The sequence below is a fragment of the Podarcis muralis genome, chromosome 2 (genome assembly GCF_964188315.1).
Source record: "Podarcis muralis chromosome 2, rPodMur119.hap1.1, whole genome shotgun sequence".
In the NCBI taxonomy this organism is placed as follows: domain Eukaryota; kingdom Metazoa; phylum Chordata; class Lepidosauria; order Squamata; family Lacertidae; genus Podarcis; species Podarcis muralis.
Window position 1 is genome coordinate 2,721,292 of NC_135656.1, and position 20,311 is coordinate 2,741,602.

Genomic DNA, 20,311 nt, shown 5'->3' on the forward strand with positions numbered 1-20,311 from the left:
TTTCTTTTGAAGTGTGCCTATGCAGCATGCATATGCAATATTGCAAGGAAAAATGGCGGCTGGGATCCAGCAGTCACCGCAAGTACCAGGGACAAGAGTAAAAAGAATAAGTAGATGTAGAGGCCTTGAACAGTGGTCAGAGAAAGCTGCCAGGTGCGATCTTGTCCAGAAGGCACTTAATTTAGGGTCCTTCAATTCTTTGCACTAGGCAAATGTGCTGACATAAAAATCTAGCTGAGAAAAATGCTAGGGAAGCGGGCATGTTGACACTCCCTTCCTCCCACACTAGGATCTTTTTGACAGCTCTTCACCCCTATCATGCTTCCCTGGATCTGAGCAGTCAGAGAAATCTCCCTCGTGTTCCCTCTCCCTGGCAGCAGCAGCAGCAGCAATGAATACGATCGATATGAAAGCTGGGGAACTGACACTCAAATCACAAGAGACATGAAACGAGACAACCGAAGGCTTAGGTCCTTGATGTTACTACAATCTCCGAATCCCCCTTTCAGGAATTTTAATTCACCTTCCCAAAATAACCTTTACTCCCTTTGCCACCATCACTCTCTCTAGCACATCTCTACTGTGCTCTCTCTCCTTTCCTGTGAATCATTTTGTATAGCTTATAAGTCCTCTGGGCATGGAGGTGGGATGCATCAACAACACCTACTGCACCACTGGCACGAAGGGAACCGCTAGACTGGTGTTTTTAGGCAAGTGTATCCTGCAATATGTTCTTCACACAATAATAGTGCACCAGTGGTGGATTTGTTTTGCTTTATTAGCTGTTCTACGGTGCTTCCCCAATGCTACCACATCATGGCTGTCTTCAGTAGCTATAGCAGCACACCAAGAGGGGGGAAAGAATGTCTGTGGTATTAAAAGTTGCACGATTTCAGCAGGAAGTTACAGGATATGCTCTAGTTAGAAATTAAGCAGTATGACAGCTCCAAAACTTTTGCAGATGTGAATAGTGTTCTGCTGAATTATTTGGCTGGTGAGTCTCTGCATGTTTTATGGCAGGCACACTGACATAATGTAACATGTAATGCAACGTGCTTCATGCAGAAGCCCTCAAGTGTGTAAACCCAAGTTGCATGACCTCCTTTCCATAAGGAGGAAGAACTCTGTGAATCAGTCCTCCGTGTGTATCGGTTGCTGCATGGCAGGCACACTTCATGTGTGGAGACAGGGGAGGTGGGGCCCATGACTGCTCCTGTATCACATAAATTGGGCCGCAGTACTAGCCCTGTAAACCTATGACATGGAATTGCATTTCTAGCTGCTTCCAGAAGAGAGGGAGTTGTGGGGGGAGAGAGAAGAGAAATTAACTAAACGTGAAAGGCTTCTGCAGATTTCATGTAAGTTGGCACAGTAGGCAGTTGGGGGTTGGAAAAAGTTTTAAAACATTTATACTTGTTAAAAGCAGAAGCGACCAGCTACAGCTGCCTCGAGCCCATTCTTGTGTGCTATCTGAAGCATCTCTGTGAAACACACTTCTCATCTTGATTCAAGAGGCTGTGAATGACAGAGCACCCAGCCCCCTCCTTGGGCAGCCTGTGCCAATTAATCACCCTTGTGGTTAAACATTGCAACTTATTTCTAAATATTTTTCTAACTCTTAATTCCTGGCTGTTGCTTCACATTCAGTCTTCTCCAGCTAGTGATCAGAGAACTCTGCCGAGAGAAAAGGAAACTCACTGCCGAGGCTTGAAAACAAGTCTATCTGGGTGTCCCTCCATCTTCCTGGAAGACAAATTTCTGGGGAGCAAGGCTAGCCCTACACAGCAGGGTTACAAAATGTGCGACTGGCCAAGTCCTTCTAGCCACGTTTGGTTTTGGAATCAGCCAAACAAAATGGGGACTGAGAAAGGAGAGACACTGTCTCCTTCCTGCTGGGCATTGTAAATCAGACCTTTGCAAGCTCCAGTTCCATATAGATGCTCAGTGGCTGATTACCTGCATTGGTCCCAGTGTTCTGATCTCATGCATATGCAGCAGGCATCCCCATTCCCCAAAGCACAGGTTGCATGGCTTGGCCTGAACTGTCACTTTTCACCTATGTGGCAGGAAATGTGTCCTGAGGGCATGGCAAATTAACAACAGCAACAACAACCTGCATAGTGTCAGTGCCATCACCCTCCCTGCTGGTCCACCTCAATGCTATTTGTATACAAATAGTGCGCACGCACGCGCGCGCACACACACACACGTAAGCAACCAGAAGGCATTACGTGGGCAGATCTCCCACTGATCATTCCCCAACCCCCAGCTCCTCCCACCCAAAAGTACCTTGGGTTCCCTTCCAATTTGATCCAGAGCCCATTTGAGGGAACTTGCCTGTTCCGACTTCTTCTTAAGGCCTGGCAAGGCAAAGGTGAGAGCGCCCATGTCTTTGCTCCCAAAGGCATTTGCTTGTGTGGATGGTGATGAGGAATTAAGAGAGGTGTGTGAAACAGCACCACCTAGTGACACCAGGATAAGCCAGGAAATACTCCTTTAAGATGCACACGAACGGCTTTTAAAAAGCTCTGTGGGACGTGGCCTTTTTCATTAGTGCAACAGTTGAGACTCTGCTGCCATTGCTTTTTCTTTATCAAAAAAGGTGGAGGAGGGAAGGAACATTAGAAAAAGCTTACTCTTCAAAGGGAAAGAGAAACCTACAGTGCCAGCTCTGCCCGCCTCCCCTGGAGAAATGCTGCTTTGAAAGAAACCCAGAGAGGAGCTGGTGTCTCTAAGCAGTTGAAAAGGGGACGGTGGCAGCAGAACTGCAGGGAAGCTAAGCAGGGCTACATGTAGCTATGCAACAAGGGCAGCAGTTCCTTTCAGCTGGATTCCTGCACTCAGCCAGCGAAGCCCGTCTTGGGGACACCTGAGGCTGCAACAGCAGCAAGGATACAGCCTCCTGGAAGCCTCAGATGATGCTGATGTGGCAACACCACTATGGAGCTGGTCCTTGTCAGTAACAGCAAAACACACACACCTCTAAGTTAAAGCAGCATAGCCGTTGCCAAGTAGTACATTCTAAATTTAGGCAGTTGCAGGCTGCCCGAAGTCAGCAGGTGTGCAGAACTGCAAGTTCCAAAAAAACCTCTTTCGATTCCAGCACAAACACAAAACATGCAATAGAAATCAGACACCCTCATGCATGTGGTGCTGTATTTGGGTAATGGAACTTTGTGCAGGCTCTTGTGAGAAGAATTTGTAAAGGAGGAAGGAGCTATGTACTGGACAGTAGGAATAATGGAAGTTAAAAACTGGGCAGGGGGCGACAAAAGCAGGATACCCCAAAAGTCCCCTAGGCTGGATACAACACTGGGATGCCTAATCTCTGAGAAGGTAGCCCTCAAGATCAAGCCCACCTAAAGTAACACCCTTTTGGCATGGAAGCCCTTGCATGCATACATACGTGTGTGAGCACATGCATGGTTCCTACAGGTCAGTTACTTAGGGGTAAGGAAAGAGGTAATATCTTATTTAAAATTCCTTTGCACAGCCCCGGATTGAGTCCTGGCATTAGAAGCCATGTTTTTTAATCTAAACACAGCACACTGCAGATCTTGCAAAGAGAGAGAGCTCGCATCTGTAGATACATAATCGTGATGACCAAGCTGTGGCTTGTGCATGTGCAGGAGCGATTAAGAACCACAGAAAATTAATCACTTTGTGTTCATCCTTTTCCTGGAGCTTTTCACATCACCAGTGCTTGAACTTGGGGTGTGTGTATTAATGAAGTCCCTTTGCCTCCCTCCCTCCAGTTTAAGCCAAATCACGCCCTCCCAATGGGGGCTAAGACTCCATTGCCCCACTCTCACAATTCAACTACTGCACAGCAGCACACAGGTTCTCCACTTCCCCATTCTTTCCAGTCACTTGGCCATGTCCTTCTCACACCAGTCAGCTTGGAATCAGTGGAGGCTTCCCACCAAACCACCCCCACAGCCTGTAATAGTTGGCCCTGGTCTTGCATAAAGGGCCTTCCATGTCTGCTGGAACCAACTCCTAAGGAAACAACCTGATCATCATTCTGGTTTCCCACAAGCCTGTGTCTCTCTTGTTCTGGAAGGCTCCAGACAGAGACTGATTGGTGCCCCTGCTGTCATTCTGCTCAGGAGAGATGCTCACCATCTCTCTGATACAATCCAAAATACCATTTCCCTGCAAGTGGCTGGGGCTGCAAATCAGTCTTCTCTATTCATCCACAGGGCCTCACCACTAATAATAGTTGTAATTAACTTTCAGGCTGCATTGCAAAAGGGGGGGGGGGAGTTGGGTATGTAGAGAGCCCTAACCGCCCTCCCTAGGAATTCATCAGCCTCCTCATGGGCATTCTCCACACACATCCTGGCCTCACTGTTGCTCTTGTTCAGGTAGCTTAATTAATAAATAATAATAATAATAATAATAATAATAATAATAATAATAATAATAATTTATTTATACCCCACCATTCCCATTTCATAAAACCAGGCTCAGGGTGGCTAACAACAAATTTAAAACACGTAATTGTGATACAACAAAAAACAGCATAAAATACAGTATAAAAGCGTGAATAACAATAAATTCAAAGTTAGGGGGAAATCCATCCAATAAAAATCAGGTGATCACCAGGGCTAGCTGGCTAAATTAGTCCTATTTGGGCCAGCGAGGACGCCAGGGGAGAATTAGCTGTGGGATTCCAGAGCGGGTAATCTTCATAAAAAGGGGAGGGGGGTGGAAGGGAGGGGAATAAAAGATCAGGCTAAATTCAAATTGAAAGCCAGGCAGAATAGCTCTCTTACAGGAAGGAGATTAAATCCTGCAGGGCCCTAGTCTCATGGGATAGAGCATTCCACCAGGTCAGAGCCATCACTGAGAAGGCCCTGGCCCTGGTGGATGGTAATCTGACTTCCTTAGGGCCCGGGACCTCTAAACTATGATTATTCATGGACCTTAGGGAAAGGGATGGCACAGGAGCCGAATACTCTGGTGAACAGACGCCCCTAGTGGCAGGACCCAGAGCAAACGTCATATTCAATGCAGTAGGGGAATTCAAACTGCCAGAACTCCTGGCGTGGTCACCTGTACACCGAGACACAAGGCAGCAAGAGAAATCTGGGTAGAAAATTCATAAGCAAATGATTAAGAAGTAGTTTTCAACCATACCGTTGCTTTTCTGCATCCAGCGCCTCCATAAAGCATGAGCTGCATGGCCTGTAGCAGGAGCATGCAGCAGCATGCATGCTATAGTCCAAATCTCATCCTTCTGAGCCCACATGACCAACGGCCAGGGTTGATGGGAAATGCTGTCCAACAACATCTAGAGGAGCACAGGTGAGGCTCCCCACTCCAGCTTTAATACATACTTCAATGCTCCTTGCAATTTCCAGAGGTTCCAATTACCTCTAGAATTTCATGAAGCAGCCCAGATAAAGCTACCCATGAAATTTTCACCCATGAAAGGAACTGCAGTTTTGCAACCTGGATTGCCCTAAACCTAGGCCTTTTACTCAGTCCTTGTTTTCCTGGAGTTGTATCCAACCAACTTATACTCTGAGGAGACCCACCTGTTAGTCATGCCCATTAATTTCAATTGGTTTACTCAAGCACAGTTTGCACTGAGCAAAGGAAATCCAACCTTGGTAAATGTTGTGCTCCTTGACCTTCTCACCCCTTGGAGAAACAGGGCAAGTTCAACAATGAGAGCTGCAGTCCAAAGCATTCTGAAGGCACCCGGTTTGTGAAGGCTGCCTTACACAGCTCCTATTGTTGTAAACTGGCTCATAGACAACACCACTGTCATCAAATTATAGCAGGTATCAGGCAGAGAGAGAGACCTCTGCCTGTGGCCTTCAAGAGTCAGAGAAGACAATCCTGGACTAGGACTGACAAGCATTGGCATATGACACTCATCTATGTTCCTTTGTTCCACTTGCACCTTGCAACTGCTAGGTAAAGGTAAAGGTACCCCTGCCCGTATAGGGCCAGTCGTGTCTGACTCTGGGGTTGCGCGCCCATCTCGCTTAAGAGGCCGGGGGCCAGCGCTGTCCGGAGACACTTCCGGGTCACATGGCCAGCGTGACGAAGCTGCTCTGGCGAGCCAGCACCAGCGCAGCACACGGAAACGGCGTTTACCTTCCCGCTATAAAGCGGTACCTATTTATCTACTTGCACTTAAGAGTGCTTTCGAACTGCTAGGTGGGCAGGAGCTGGGACCGAACAACGGGAGCTCACCCCGCCGCGGGGATTCGAACCGCTGACCATACGATCGGCAAGTCCTAGTCGCTGAGGTTTTACCCACAGCGCCACCCGCTGGACATGTCAAAGGATACTCCGCACAATGGGAGGTCAGAGCTTCTAGGAGGGGAGGACAACCAGTCCCCACAGTGGCATATAGATAAATGAAATGGAACAGAGATACACCCTTGCCTCAAATGGAGGCAGAGGAGGACTCAAACAGTTTGACTAATGCAGAGAGATGAGCTTATGTCCTCTGCTCCCCAACCCCTCCCTACTATCTGAAGCAAGGGCTTTCAATGTAAACTGTTCAGCCATGCAGAGTATGTGGAACCGGAATGATGGCACAGCATGAATCCTAAACCTTGAGCCTTCAGAATTGGGCTGAAATTACCTAAGGCAATGGATCCACCAGACTCCTGTGCAGGGCCTCCGATGGAATCATATTAGGTCACCCAAGCTTAATTGGCAAGCTCCACACCATAGCGCTTCCCAGTGCCATTCACTTCATCCCAACATTATTACATTTTGATTAGGAGGCCTGTAACACTGTGCCACTTTTTAAACAAATTACAATTCACACTCTACCCCTTTTTATTGAGGAGGAGGAGGAGGGAGGTGTCACAGACCAAGGAAGAAAGTCTGGGGACTCAGCATAATTTAGGAACTTCCATCATTTTGTAACTAGAGCACATTTAAGTTTGTAAGGAAAGAGGGATGCAGCTGGAGATCATGCAGAGCGGTCCAGCTGTACCTTAGTTGTGTGCTTTAGGACAGTGTTTCCCAACCTTTTTTGGGCAAAGGCACACTTGTTTCATGAAAAAAATCTCGAGGCACACCACCATGCCAGATGGGGAAAGGTCACTTTTTACTTATGTAAAAAAAAAATAAAAAAATAGTAACAGCATAGAAGGTAATGGTTATCTCTTTGATGTCTGATGGGAGGGCATTCCACAGGGCGGGCGCCACTACCGAGAAGGCCCTCTGCCTGGTTCCCTGTAACCTCACTTTTCACAGTGAGGGAATTGCCAGAAGGCCCTTGGCACTGGATCTCAGTGTCTGGGCTGAACGATGGTGGCGGAGACGCTACTTCAGGTATACTGGACCGAAACCGCTTAGGGCTTTAAAGGTCAGCACCAACACTTTGAATTGTGCTCGGAAAGGTACTGGGAGCCAATGTAGGTCTTTCAAGACTGTCGTTACGTGGTCTCGGCGTCAGGTAGCAGCGCTCACAGCTTACGGACTGCACCGTGTAACAGGTGTCTGGCCCAGCAGCCTAAGGCGGACAAGCCACTGAAACAGGCATTCAGAATCCATTCATTTCATAAAACCTGCAGGGCTCAATCTCTGTGTTTGTGTATGTGTGTGTTTCTGTTTTGCCCAAGGGTCTGGGGGTGGGAGAGAGCTCTTTAGCATGATGCTTTTAAAACAATTAAATTATCAACAAACAAACCTGATGATACGAATAGCAACGTCAGGTGCTACCGGGGGGGGGGGGGGGAGAAGGGGGCCTACTCGGAAGTAAATACTGCGTCCAGGCGCAATTAGCGCTGATTTAAGGTGCACCAAGACTGCCTAAAAACCTCACCAAAGATATGCAACAAAGCGCTTCGTTGCAGAGGAGAGAGTTTGTGCACCGTGGAGGCTGGAGGGCTTCTATTCTACATGCGGGGGTTGGGGGGGCGAGGAAAATGTGCTCCGTGGGGGGGCGGGGAAGGCAAGAAAAGGAGCTGAGCTCTAACTATAGGCTCCCACGCTTGAGCACGCCCGACTCGGTGGGGCGGACCACCCTCTCTCCTGGAGGAGGAGGAGGAAGAGGAGGAGGAGATTCCCATCCACGGCGTGGCCTCCCGCGCTCCTGAACGGGAAATCTCTGCAGCCCAAGACTCTCCGCGAGGCAGCTCCTCCCTTCCTGCCTTGAGCCGCCGCCAGCCGCGCCCCCCTCCCCAGTTATCTGCTGCCTGCCAAGCCCCGCCCCTCTTCATTGTCCTCCCCTTCTGTTTATTCCCCTTCCTCCATCCCTCGCTTTTTTTCCTCTCTTTCCTTTTTTTAAAAAAAATATTTTCTCTTCCCCTTCTTTTTTTCCACCCTTTCTTTTTTCTCTTTCTCCCCCCCCTCCCCGCCCTCCTGGGTTAAAGGATTTGAGCAATGGGTCTGGAGGTGGAGCTCGTCGGAGGATTAGCCCGACTCGCCCGCCTCCCTCCCATGGCACACTAGGCAACGTCCGGCGGCACACTAGTGTGCCGCGGAACACCGGTTGGCAAACACTGCTTTAGGACATGTGTCAGGCAGGAAAATAGAATGCTGTGTCTGTCTCCTTATCAAGTCTGTTTTGGCAGCAAGCAGCTTTTCCCATTGTACTCAGCAATGACTTTACTTCATTTAGTCTTTCAATCCACACATTAATTTCCGCTGCCTCTTCTTAGATTGGGAAGGGGGAGCTTCAGACCCCAACTGTGGCTCCCGAAGCCTCTTTATCTGGCTCTCGGGACAGTCCTGAGGCCACACCCCTTATCAGCCCTCTTCTGCATCTTCCTTGGGTGTTTATGCCTGGCTAGAATGTGTCCTGAAACTCTGATCATGCTTCTTGCTTGCCTGGGTGGAGGATAGAGAGGAATGGGCGAGTGTGCATAGACACAAGCCTCCCCAAAAGTGGGGGGGGGGGGGGGAAATACATTTATTGTTCCACTGCCATGTGGGCCCCCGAAGGCTCACCAAAAAGGAATGCAGCCCTAGGGGTGATAATGGTTCCCTACCTCCACCCAAGATAATGCCACATGTGAACCCACCATCTGAACACCGTTTGGGGCAGCGTAGAGGCTGAAGAGAAACAGTTTAGACATGCTAAGCCTGGGAATGTGGGATTCAAAGAACCAAGGCTACTGTCACAGTAGCATTCTGGAAGCACGCAGGGGAACTGACTCACCTGGCAGAAGCTAAGTTATATAACAGACTCTTCCCAGGCATTTTTAATACCAAATAGAGTTAAATTCACCTTTATGTCCATGTCAGGATCGACAAATTCCTTCAGGCACTCGATGGGGCCCATCAGAAAAGGGCAGTGATTGCTGAACACCTGCCAAGAGTCAGAATGCAAGAAGTGATGCAACAGAAAAGTGCTGATTCTTCTTGCTTGCTATAATGCTGTATTGCCTGCCCTTCCCATAAGTCCTGCTGCATAAAGCCATTATATTTTATCATCCAGCATGATCAAAAGGAAATCAAGGAGCAGGAATGAATGCTTTTGCTCTGGGTGTGGCTGGGAATACATACACAGATTTGCGATCACTCACCTCTTGAAGGCCCTCTTGCGCCAGGGACCTGAACCACAGAATCTCCCCAATTATGGTCATCCTCTTCAGAACATTTTCGGCGGCTGTGGAGAGCACATGGTTATTGGTCCCAATTTTCTAGCAGCCACAGAATTCCTGGATGTGCATAACTTGCTTGGTTAATTCTATGGAAAACAGTACAGTCCAACCCACTTTAGGACAGAAACCCCAGTAGGGAGGTGTACTGTGGTTTCATTATTTGGATCTTTGAGCAGGCATTCTTACAGCGCTACATCTTCTGGAGTGTTTTCTGAACTTTACTGAGTTATACAAACCTACATTCATGAGAATTCCTTTGCCTATTTGCAATGGCTTTTTAAAAATCGCTGCTCACAAGCAGCAAAGGACTATTTCAGCTGTTGCTTCACTCCAAATTTAGCCATTCAGGTGGCTGCCTGGTGGCTTCTGGAGCAGAGAACAGAAGAACTGAGGCCGTGCGTAACCTTTGCCTGTCACCTACCAGTTAGGCGTGGTAGCAGTGCGGCCATCTGCTCTGGCTGGTAGAAGTTAGATCGGATCTGAACCAGTACATCCATATTCTCTGTCACTAGTTTCTAAAAAGAAGAAAATAAAGTTCTATCACACAGACTTTGAAAACTGGCCATATAGATGATGTCCTGACAGGGCAGCTCAGCACCAACCACGATCCTGATGTTGTGCATGAGTTTAAGAAATACCCCACCACCCCACACTAAGGTGGTGGTGAGAGGTGGCAAGATGCTGAGAGAGGGTGGAAGGGGAAGGAGATAGGGGCTGAGTCCAAGGGGCCAACCATGAAGGAACAGCAGCCCAGTCAGAGAGGTGATGGACACCTGTGTCTTCCCTGGCTGTCAACCCAGAGGGAAGGAGCTTGATGCTGCCACCCTTCTGGCCCCAAACACTCCCCAGCCAAGAGAAGGGACTATGGTCTGCTTGGCTGTAAAGGCCCACTCACAGGAAACAGGAAATGGGTGTGGCTACACATGAGAATGACATGCTAAGGAAGAAGGATCTCCAGAGCTTGTTTCAGAGTCAGAAACTAGGATGAGAAGGCACATGGTTGATAGACAACTCTCTTTTCTTCCTTCTGAGGCCTTGAGCAATTGGTTGACAACAAAGGATAGCCTTGAGTGTTCAACTGAGTGGTGCCTGATGCACCACCCTGCAAACCAGGATTGTACTCTCATCAGTGGGTGACCAACTCCCTCAACCCTGTGGATCAGTCGCACAGGAGAACCCAGTGGTAGCACAGCAAACAGCAAATCAGTTGGTTCCACTGATGCATGTGAATCAACAGAGGCACAGACATACGGAAGTACCTTTTGACAAAAGCAGTCCAGCTCCAACCTGCCCATTCCTTCCCACAAAACAAAAGGACATTTATAACTCTCCGATGCTCTGTTTTAATCAGTGTCAGAGCTGAGTTGCAGGACAGCAAATTGCAGCAAGCTCCCTTCTCCTCCTGGCTTCATACCTTCAGCTCCACCATTTGCGAGGTGATGTGCCACATGAGGTTATCACTTAGGAACTTCATTCCGTAGGGCCCAAGGAGTTCTGCCAGGGCTCGCATCTCTGCAGAGGGAGGAAAAGCATACTTTGCAGACTAGCAGTAGCCACAGTGTGACCAATTCTTTATTGCTGTTCTCTGTGGATGTCTGCCAAGTGCTGGTTCTTCTCTTGATGATGCAGGCAGCAACAGAGGCCTACGCCAGCTAGACAAACTGAGAGGCCTTGCCCACCTTTCTCTGCATTGTGCAGGACATCTCAAGTTCTCATTGGCTCCTCTAAGCCCTGTCTTCTGTTTGGCTGAACACTCCTTTCAGGACAGGTCAAATCCTAACCATGAATATTTTGGAAGCCAGATAAGGATTACTCTCTGCTTCCTCCAACTTCCCGAGCTCCAGCTTCTATCCTCCTTTACTTGCTTCTCCACACCTTACTATGGATTGCTTCTTCAGTTTTAAACATCCACTATAATCCACATGACTGTTTGCCCAAGATAAAAAAATGGGCTTGCTAATGGATTTTGTGACTTCTACTGAGTAGCAAAGTCACAGAACCATACAATTGGAGGGGCACTCATAGGCAGTTCAGTCCAACCACTGTCACGATGCAGGAATGCACAATGCAAGAGCATCATCCAAAGGAGCATGGGAGAGCCTATCACCAATGGTTCCACTGTCAAATAGCTCTTACCATTCAGGTTTTTCCTAAAATAACATTAGTCCTGATGGCTAGGGCGGGAAAGAACAAGTCTTTGCTATGTGACAGGCACTTGGGTATTTGAAGAGTGAGATCATGACCCCACCCCTCTCCATTCCTGGCCGAATAACCACTCATCGTGGCATCACTGTGGTCAGTCTTGTTGCCAAATTCAGCTCAAGAACCACTACTGCAACTAAGCCTTGGGTGCTCCAGACTGGGTGTGTGAGCACCTACCTGAAACATCAGAAAACTCTTCAGCACTGAAGGTCTGTTCCCCTTCTTTGGGTATACTGACAAAGGTCTGCATTGATGGGGAAAGGACAATGGAGCCCATGCTGGCCTGGCGCAATAGTGACTCCAGGTACCTGGGAGTGACAGCAAAGGAAACATGATATAATTTAGCTCAACAAAATGCTGCTGGAGGAGTCAGCTGATTAGCAGGTGGGGGAGAGGAGCCATGCCTATGGGAAAACCTCCTTAAACAGGACTTTGGGCCAGAGTAACAACTACCTGACACCTACCTGCCTCTCTTACTACTGCTACTGACCTTTTTTTAAAGGAGAGAGACAGAGATGACAGAGCTGAGCCATATCTGCTGGTCCTTTGTTTCCATATGCATGAGTGAGGCTGCTCAGTGCTTAGGGAAAGCTCTCTGCATATATATGAAGAGAACTCTCTTCATTAATATCTGAAATATTGGCATTTAAAGCAGATTCAGGGGCTCGTCCTGGGGGGTCTTGAAAAAAATTATGTCCTGCCTACTATGACAGTGCAATGCCCCAACCAGCCCCTCCATTTTCCCAGCCACATACCAGTTGGTATAGAGTGTGGTGAGGGTCTGTTCCCCACTTGCATCCAGGGGCTGGGTCTGCTGCAGAAGCACGTTGCGGAGGAGGCGCCCAGTATCCAGACCTATGCGATGCATCAGTGAAACCAGGAAAGTGGTATAGGCCTGCACACCTGCCAACGCTTCTGAGGGACGTGCCAGTTCTGGGGAGCTTGGGTTTGGCTTTGCCAGCCGCACCAAAGACCTGGGGGAGGGGATGTGAATGTTTATTGGATGTACATTGGCCAAAAGAAAAAAGCACCCAAATACCACAGCTTGATGTTCATCACTCTGCCTACCTCTCAAGCTAAAGTTTCCCAATATGTAGTGCTATGTTGAATAGCTTGTTTTCTTAATGAGCACTGAGGATCAGGTGATGTTCCAGGCAAGGAAGACTGGTCATATCTACTTGGATGTTTGGGACTGAAATCTGTGCTCTACTGGCAGCGGCGGGGGGTGAGGTAGATGGCAGTACGAGAAAAACATAAATGAAGCCAGAGAAGGAGACACAAGCCTGAGTTTTCCAGCTGGCTGCCAAGAAGCAGCCATGGGGAGAACTGCAAGGACTGAATGCTGTTGCTTTGGGGGAAATAGTGGTCCTTTGAAAATTAGCAAAGTTTGAGCATCTGCTCCCCATTGCTCAACTAATTAGCCAGCACTGAGCCCAGCCCAGCTCCTGTCAGGGTGATGAGAATATCAAGTGCTTCACTGTGATCCTGCCAGTTCTGTTCTGGGACTTTAATCTTTGCAGCAATCACTTGATTTGCTGACTGCTCTTTCTCCATACAGTTGGCCATAAGCACTTTGCCACAAAGAATGACGAAACAAAAATTAAAATATGAAAACACCTACAATACATTGTTACCCATAATGTTTCCACAAAGACAAATCAAACAGTTTCATAACAGATACATGCTTCTTTAAAAAAGCCCTCACTATCAAAATAACAATGTCATTACTAAGGGGAAGAGAGCAACCTAGTAGGTGTTGGTAACTGAATGGGCATTTTAAAAGAGCAGAAGACAGTTCCCAGAGGAAACACCCTTTGGCTTAGATGGTAAATGGCAAAAATTCTCGCCTCTGGCATGGCAGTCAAAGCCTGCTGTAAGAACCTGCCGCAAAACCTAACCTCAACAGCTTTGCCGATTAAGTTAAGTTTTGCTAAAAACGAGGTCAGCTAGCTCAAATTGTGAAATCTTACCAGCCCATGTTCAGGAGATGAAGTCACCAGGACTGAAGCACCAAGCCAACAGAAGCAAGTGCATGGGACAGAGGACAGCAGCAGCACTTTGGGGGCAGCCAACTTAATTACACTTCAGTGGAATTAAGCAAGACTCAAGTGTTCATATCTAACAAATCCACCCCACTGCCACCTTCCTGCCTATCCCACATAATCGGCACTACTGAGCAAAAGCTGTAGCACATGCACCATAGCTGTGTACTTCTATGGCTTCTCTCGAGAACAGACCCATAATGAATAGTGCCACATCACTTCCTGCTGCGCCCCTCACGTCCTGTACCTGCTAAGGCGTGTCTCCAGCTGGCTGCTGAGGTACTCTGCTGGCGTCACGGTGTGCTCAAAGACAGCAAAACTGGTCACGTTGTTCAGGCTCCAGCAGATCTCAGTCAGCGTCAGGTGCAGCTTGTCCAGACTGGAAGTGGGGGTGGGGAGAAGATGATGGTGGGTTAGAGCAATTGATACCGACTGCCTGGTTTGCAGGAGGCAGAGAAGTACTGGCCAGGCGAGAACCTCATCAGTCCAACTCCAGAAGCACTTCACAGGTCAGATGTAAGAGCCAAGGACAGAAGGAGGGGCAGTAGGATACGCTGTCTTTCCATCCCCTGCTCTTCTGATCATGTCTGTTTACACACACACAATATGTATATGAAAATGCAACCTATTATAACCAAAATGCCCTTTCTCTGGTCAAACAGGCCCAATTATATTGAATATTCAACATGTAGCAAGTCATTTAAAGCATAAAATGCCATTAGTTTATCGATCACCCACTCTCCCAAGCCTGCACTCCACCCCAAAAACACAGAGTGTAACTGGTTTTGGTCCTCCCATTCATTCCATCCTCTGGTTCCCTAAGGACACCAGAATCACATCTTGCTGCCGCCATTCTAGTTCTCCCTTCAGGGAAGCACCCCACCCCACAAATACATATTAGGAACTATGGATGTTCCCAGTGTCAGACTTGTACCTCACTGCTGGGAAAATTGGAGCTCATTCATTCCACCTCTGACTGGCAAGTCTCTAGTTCGAGAGACCCTGCAATGGCACCACCGTGCAGTGTTTTGTGGGAGAATATTCCACATTTTTTGGGTGGGGGGCAGGATAGCTATAGGCAAGCTTTCTGCCATGTGCAGGGGAAACACTGCCCACCTCTGGCTGCTTCCCCGCTCCAAAGCTGCTATTAGCCCTGCTGGGCAGGAAATACATATACCATATTATGCCTGTCTTTTATTTCTGAAATTATGAATAGCTTCAGGTCAGCGAGCAATTTCAGCCAGGGGAAAATGGTGGGAAGTTTAAACATCCCCGCTCTTGCAGCCATTGCTTCAAGAAAAAAATGGAACTGCCATGACTGCTTTTTAAGTTAAAACTCCAGAACGTAAGGAGATGTGAGAGCATGCACCTTCCACACATTTGTTTTGACTGCCCCCTACTTGGAGCCAGAGCATAGAAACACCTTGCAAAACACCTAGGATTAATGGCATTTTCCATGCTAACCACCAGACAGGTCTTTGCACGCTTGACTGGTGGGGTGGTATCGTTTTAAGTGCACCCTCAGTCCTGTTTTAACCGTATGGCAGTGTTTCTCAAACTTGGGTCTCTAGCTGTTGTTGGACTACAACTCCCATCATCCCTAGCTAGCAGGACCAGTGGTTAGGGATGATGGAAGTTGTAGTCCAACAACAGTTGGAGACCCAAGTTTGAGAAAGACTGCCGGAAGGCTTCAATTGTGCTGGTATGAAGAAGTTTAAGCATTAACGTTGCCCATGACGTGCTGCATGGGTTCATTGTGGCCTTACTTGGTGACCAGGCTGCGGTCTTTCCGGTGGCTCTCTGCACCAGGCTTGTCCCTCTCTGGCTCTCCCTTCTTGGACGATGCTTTTTGGGTCCTCTTGTTCCGAGCCTTGCTGATGGTGGCAGCACAGTGCTTGGGTAAGAGCTGGGAGACATAAAAGAGGCGAGGGGGTTACGTGTGGGTGGGTCTGCTGCAAATCACAAGGTGTGTTGAACCAAAGGTGAAATGTTCTGGAAGGCCTGCAAGCACCATCTTGGTAGTCAAGATGACCCCAAAATAATTGGTAGTTGTTGAAATAATGAGCTTGTCTATATTTACGTTTCCTTGCTTTGATATATGCTAATTGGCATGCTTTGATGCTGTGCTTATCTTTGGCCTTGCTTGGGATGCTGGGCTCTAAGCCGAGAGAGGGGAGAAGCTTTGGATAACTGTCATCTATGGCCTCACCAGCCAGGTGTGATGGGAGGTTCTGGGGAAACTGACATATGCTGCTTTGCGCATAAGGCCTGTTTGCTTGGGCGCAGACATGTCATGAGGACCTCTCACTGTTGTGGTGCCCCTCCCGTGTCTGTAAAGCCAGTGACGCCCTGCACGCTGTGTTATAAGTTTGAATATTTCCTTAATAAAGTGCTAGAAATGGCTATTCTGGCATTCTAGGCATCCATTTTTGGTAACCCTGCACCCAATCACTCGCACAAGCCCTCCTTGGGGTCTGTGGTTCAGAGCACAAGGGTAGCAGGGGTGAGGTGGGGGTGGAGAAAAATTATTCCCTGGGCAATCCTTGCTTCAACAGCCAGTCCCTGGTCACCAGGAATCTGTACAAGGCAGGTATTCTGATAAATCCTTTGCGGACTCCTCACTCCGGCTGCCCCCTTTTTTGCATTGTGCCTACAGTCACAGAGAACTCCTCTTGCATGTGGGAGTGTTCTCTCAATGCCAGGGAAGTGTGCAGTTTTTGCTCCTTCCCAAACTATCCAAGACTTAACAGGAGCCACTGAGAACTGAGTGAACCTCTTTCATCACAGCTGCACAGCCTCATTGGCATAACTTCACCCTGGGTTCCATTCCACTAAAAGTGTGGAGGATCTCACTGCCTGGGAGAGTGCTGCCTGCTGCACTGACAGAAGATGGAAGCACTTTCCCAGAGAGAAGATGTCATCTGTCACAGGGCTTGTGCTCAGCAGCTCTTTCCGATATTTTGTTTTACAGTGGTACCTCGGGTTATATACATTTCAGGTTGCATACGCTTCAGGTTACAGACTCCGCTAACCCAGAAATAGTACCTCAGGTTAAGAACTTTGCTTCAGGATGAGAACAGAAATCATGCTCCAGCGGCGCGGCAGCAGCTGGAGGCCCCATTAGCTAAAGTGGTCTTCAGGTTAAGAACAGTTTCAGGTTAAGAACGGACCTCTGGAACGAATTAAGTACGTAACCAGAGGTACCACTGTACCCTGACAGTATTGAATTGTATTAATTGTTTTAATGAATTTGTTGCTGTTGTTGTTTGCTTCGTTCATATGCAACTGTGTTTGATAATACAGTGATTGCAATGTTATGATGATTATTGTGAGCCACTCTGAGCTCAACATTTCTTATTGGAAAAGTGGAATATCAAATCAAATCTTATCATTCCTTTGTCCTGCTATTTGAATGTGTTCTAGAAGAGATTGGATTATCAACCTGTTATGCCAGTAAGATCCTTTGCACATCAATGCTCATTCTGCAGATCAGCCAAGAACAAGTTGGACTCGATGGCCCTTGTGGTCTCTTCCAACTCTATGATTCTATGATTCTATAAGTACACAACACAGGCCTCATGCAGAGAGGAAGAACAAACCAGATTCATCAAGCCAACAATCCGTGCAGTTTTTTTGTTTTTATCTGCTCTCGTATGATTTTTATACCATTTTATTGTAGTTTTGCCTCTTTATGAGACATTGGATTTTACTGTGAGCTGCATTGGGTGGGAAATAAATGTAACCTAATAATAAAACAGGAGGATTCAAACTTGTCATTCAAAGTGCAAGATATCTTCAAGTTTCGAAATCAGATTTTATCTACCTGGGTTTCCCTCTTTCATTCCATTTTGGCCAACCATCATTTCTGCGTTCAACATGCCCAGGAAATGTCTGGCAAGCTGAATTAGTCATACATTCTGCCCGATCTTCCCCTGTCCCCTGCCCCATATGCTCCAATCACAGAATAGTGATTGCACTATCCTATGCTGCACAGAACTCCACTAGGATTCTGCCAATTTTCCCACTCTCTTCATGCCAGTCCCAGATCTGCCTCCGATGCCCATTCCCCAGCGTCCATAAAGGAGTTGGCTTCCTACCTGCTCACTCAGGTTGCGCTGTTCAGCAGAGGCATCCAGGATACAAGTGCAAGCCTGTTTAGCCATCTCTTCCAGGAAATTGTTGCACAGACCCAAGGCACAGCTCTGCAGATGAGGATACTGAACCAGGAAAAGAAAGAAGCGCCTGAGATCTACAAGGCAGCCTTAGGTGCCATGCTTGCTGCAAGTCTCTGCTGGCTGCCCCTCTCAGAGGCTGTGAGTGGGCACTTTTCTCATTCATTGTCACAAAACAGGGTTAAAAGAATGGTGCTCCAAAGGCCTGCTGTCACTGTAGCCTCCAGTAGTGCAAAGCTCTATGTCCACCGACAGTGGGATTTATTCTTGAGTAAAGTGAGCATTAATCTGCAGGCCTACCAGCTTAATCCTATGCATTTTTTAATCTAAAGAAAGGTCTGCCATGTTCAGTAAGGCTTACTTCCTAGAAAGTTGCAGCTTAAATTAAACAAAAGTAAGGGTGGAATTCAGTGCCACACTATTATGATCATTCCGTCTGCAAAAGCATTTCTGCTTGCCAGATGGAACAATCTCCCCTCCCCTCCCCTCCCCATGCTATCTGGGGGTTCTCCTGGCCCTCTGGAGGAAATGTGACGAGTCCCATTGCTTTCATGGGAGTCCTTGTACTAGTACACCAGCTCACCTGAATCTGGCCCTGTATTTTCAAACCCACACAGAATAAATTATTCAAATAATAAGCTTCATTTACATAAATGAATACAGTGGACAAAGTTCTGCTTTTCTGGTTATCTTGGTGCAGGATTTGACATTTTTATCTCAAAGTAGACCCAGCTCTGGCTACAAGGCAGGGGCATGAAAGCCGAACTCATATAAGCCCAGTAAGGGTATCTCAATGATTTGACACTTGGCGTCTTTGCTCTTTTAGCTCCAGCTGCTTCTCCTTGCCCTCCCCATCCCATGCATACGCACCTCCTCGGGGCACAATGGATGGGAGGCATGGCTGAAGTCGGCACACAGAAGCGGGAAAGCAATGGAATAGCGCAACATTGATGGCTCCTCCATGGTGGATGCAAAGAGTTTCTCCAAGAGGCGCACATAGAAACTGTTAAAGGAAGTGAGATGTCATGAAGCAGGGCAAGTGGGAGCAATCAAGGGCACACATGAAGTTGCCTTACACAGAGTCCATCGAGCTCAGCATTGCATATAAATATTTTGGGGTGGGGAAGGAGTGTTTCCAAAAATTATGTACAAAGTAAGTACTGTAAATAATTAAAAGTCACAAAATTCCAAACCATCAGAAAACTCAAATAAAATAATTAAGGAAGCCAGGTTCAAAGTGTGTGTATGGAATGTCAAAGTTAGCTAAAAGGGGACATGGGTTTTTAAAAGTTGAGAAACCATGGTAGGGGGGTAGGAGAGCTGGAAAAAAATTTCATGTCTGATAACCAATGCACCCCTTTGGTTTCAGATAGCACATGGATAGACGAGTGTAAAATGCCCAAGACACAAATTTTCACAGCTCTCTAGCGGATATGTGGCTCATTTACCAGAGATAAGGTATTTAACTCTGGAAGTGTATACAGTGGTACCTCGGGTTGCATACGCTTCAGGTTACATACACTTCAGGTTACAGACTCCGCTAACCCAGAAATAGTACCTTGGGTTAAGAACTTTGCTCCAGGATGAGAACAGAAATTGTGCTCCGGCGGCGCGGCGGCAGCAGGAGGCCCCATTAGCTAAAGTGGTGCTTCAGGTTAAGAACAGTTTCAGGTTAAGAACAGACTTCCGGAACGAATTAAGTACTTAACCCAAGGTACCACTGTACTCATTTCTAACCAAACTAAGCCTTCTAGGAGGCTTTCCCCTAAACACATTACTTCTGGTAAATAAACTACCATAGTCGCTAGAGGGCTGTGAAAATTTGTGTCCTGGGCTTTTTAGACTCCTCTACCCAAGTACTATCTGAAACCAAAGGGGCACATTGGTTGCCAGATGTGAAATAACTTGGCATTCTTTTCAGCTCTCCTACTCCACGATGGTCTACACTGAGGGCTCATTCCACTTCCACTTCCACTTCTCCCATGCCTGGAAAGCAAGGGTCTGGGCAGTTTCTGCTCAGCCCATGCTTAGGATGTGGTCTGAGTGGTTTCCCCCAGGCCCTGCTCTTTTCCCAGGGAAAATCCACCCTTTAATGTTAATCCAGAGATCACTCAAATTGCCCTTTGCTCCAACTGAGTGCTATAGAGTGGGTTTTCCCACAGAAAAGGAGATAGTAAAAGCACAACTTCAGGCAATACCAATGAGACGGAAACATGGAAGGTGTCTAAAGAAGCCAGGGTGGCTATCTAAAGAACTTTTAACTGAGTTAAGATTAAAAAAGGATGTGTACAAAAAATGGAAAAGGGGGGAA

The 20,311-nt window shown here is 47.5% G+C and overlaps 1 protein-coding gene across 7 annotated transcripts in view; it reads right to left on the reverse strand.

Annotated features, from left to right (window-relative positions):
• The window catches only part of NCKAP1L (NCK associated protein 1 like), a 103,404-nt gene that overhangs the window by 15,197 nt on the left and 67,896 nt on the right, over window positions 1-20,311 (reverse strand). For 6 of the 7 annotated variants that reach the window (XR_013391732.1, XM_028721221.2, XM_028721225.2 and 3 more), the window contains 10 exons: window positions 18,871-19,003; window positions 17,926-18,045; window positions 15,595-15,734; window positions 14,076-14,207; window positions 12,542-12,760; window positions 11,964-12,094; window positions 10,999-11,096; window positions 10,006-10,099; window positions 9,507-9,589; window positions 9,209-9,289 (listed from right to left, as the gene is read on the reverse strand). Coding sequence is in view for 6 of the 7 variants with exons in the window: in XM_028721221.2 (XP_028577054.2) it covers window positions 9,209-9,289; window positions 9,507-9,589; window positions 10,006-10,099; window positions 10,999-11,096; window positions 11,964-12,094; window positions 12,542-12,760; window positions 14,076-14,207; window positions 15,595-15,734; window positions 17,926-18,045; window positions 18,871-19,003 (1,231 nt within the window). In the remaining variant the exon portion in view is untranslated. The remainder of the gene's footprint in view (window positions 1-9,208; window positions 9,290-9,506; window positions 9,590-10,005; window positions 10,100-10,998; window positions 11,097-11,963; window positions 12,095-12,541; window positions 12,761-14,075; window positions 14,208-15,594; window positions 15,735-17,925; window positions 18,046-18,870; window positions 19,004-20,311) is intronic. The other variant, XM_077923745.1, reaches the window with a different exon arrangement.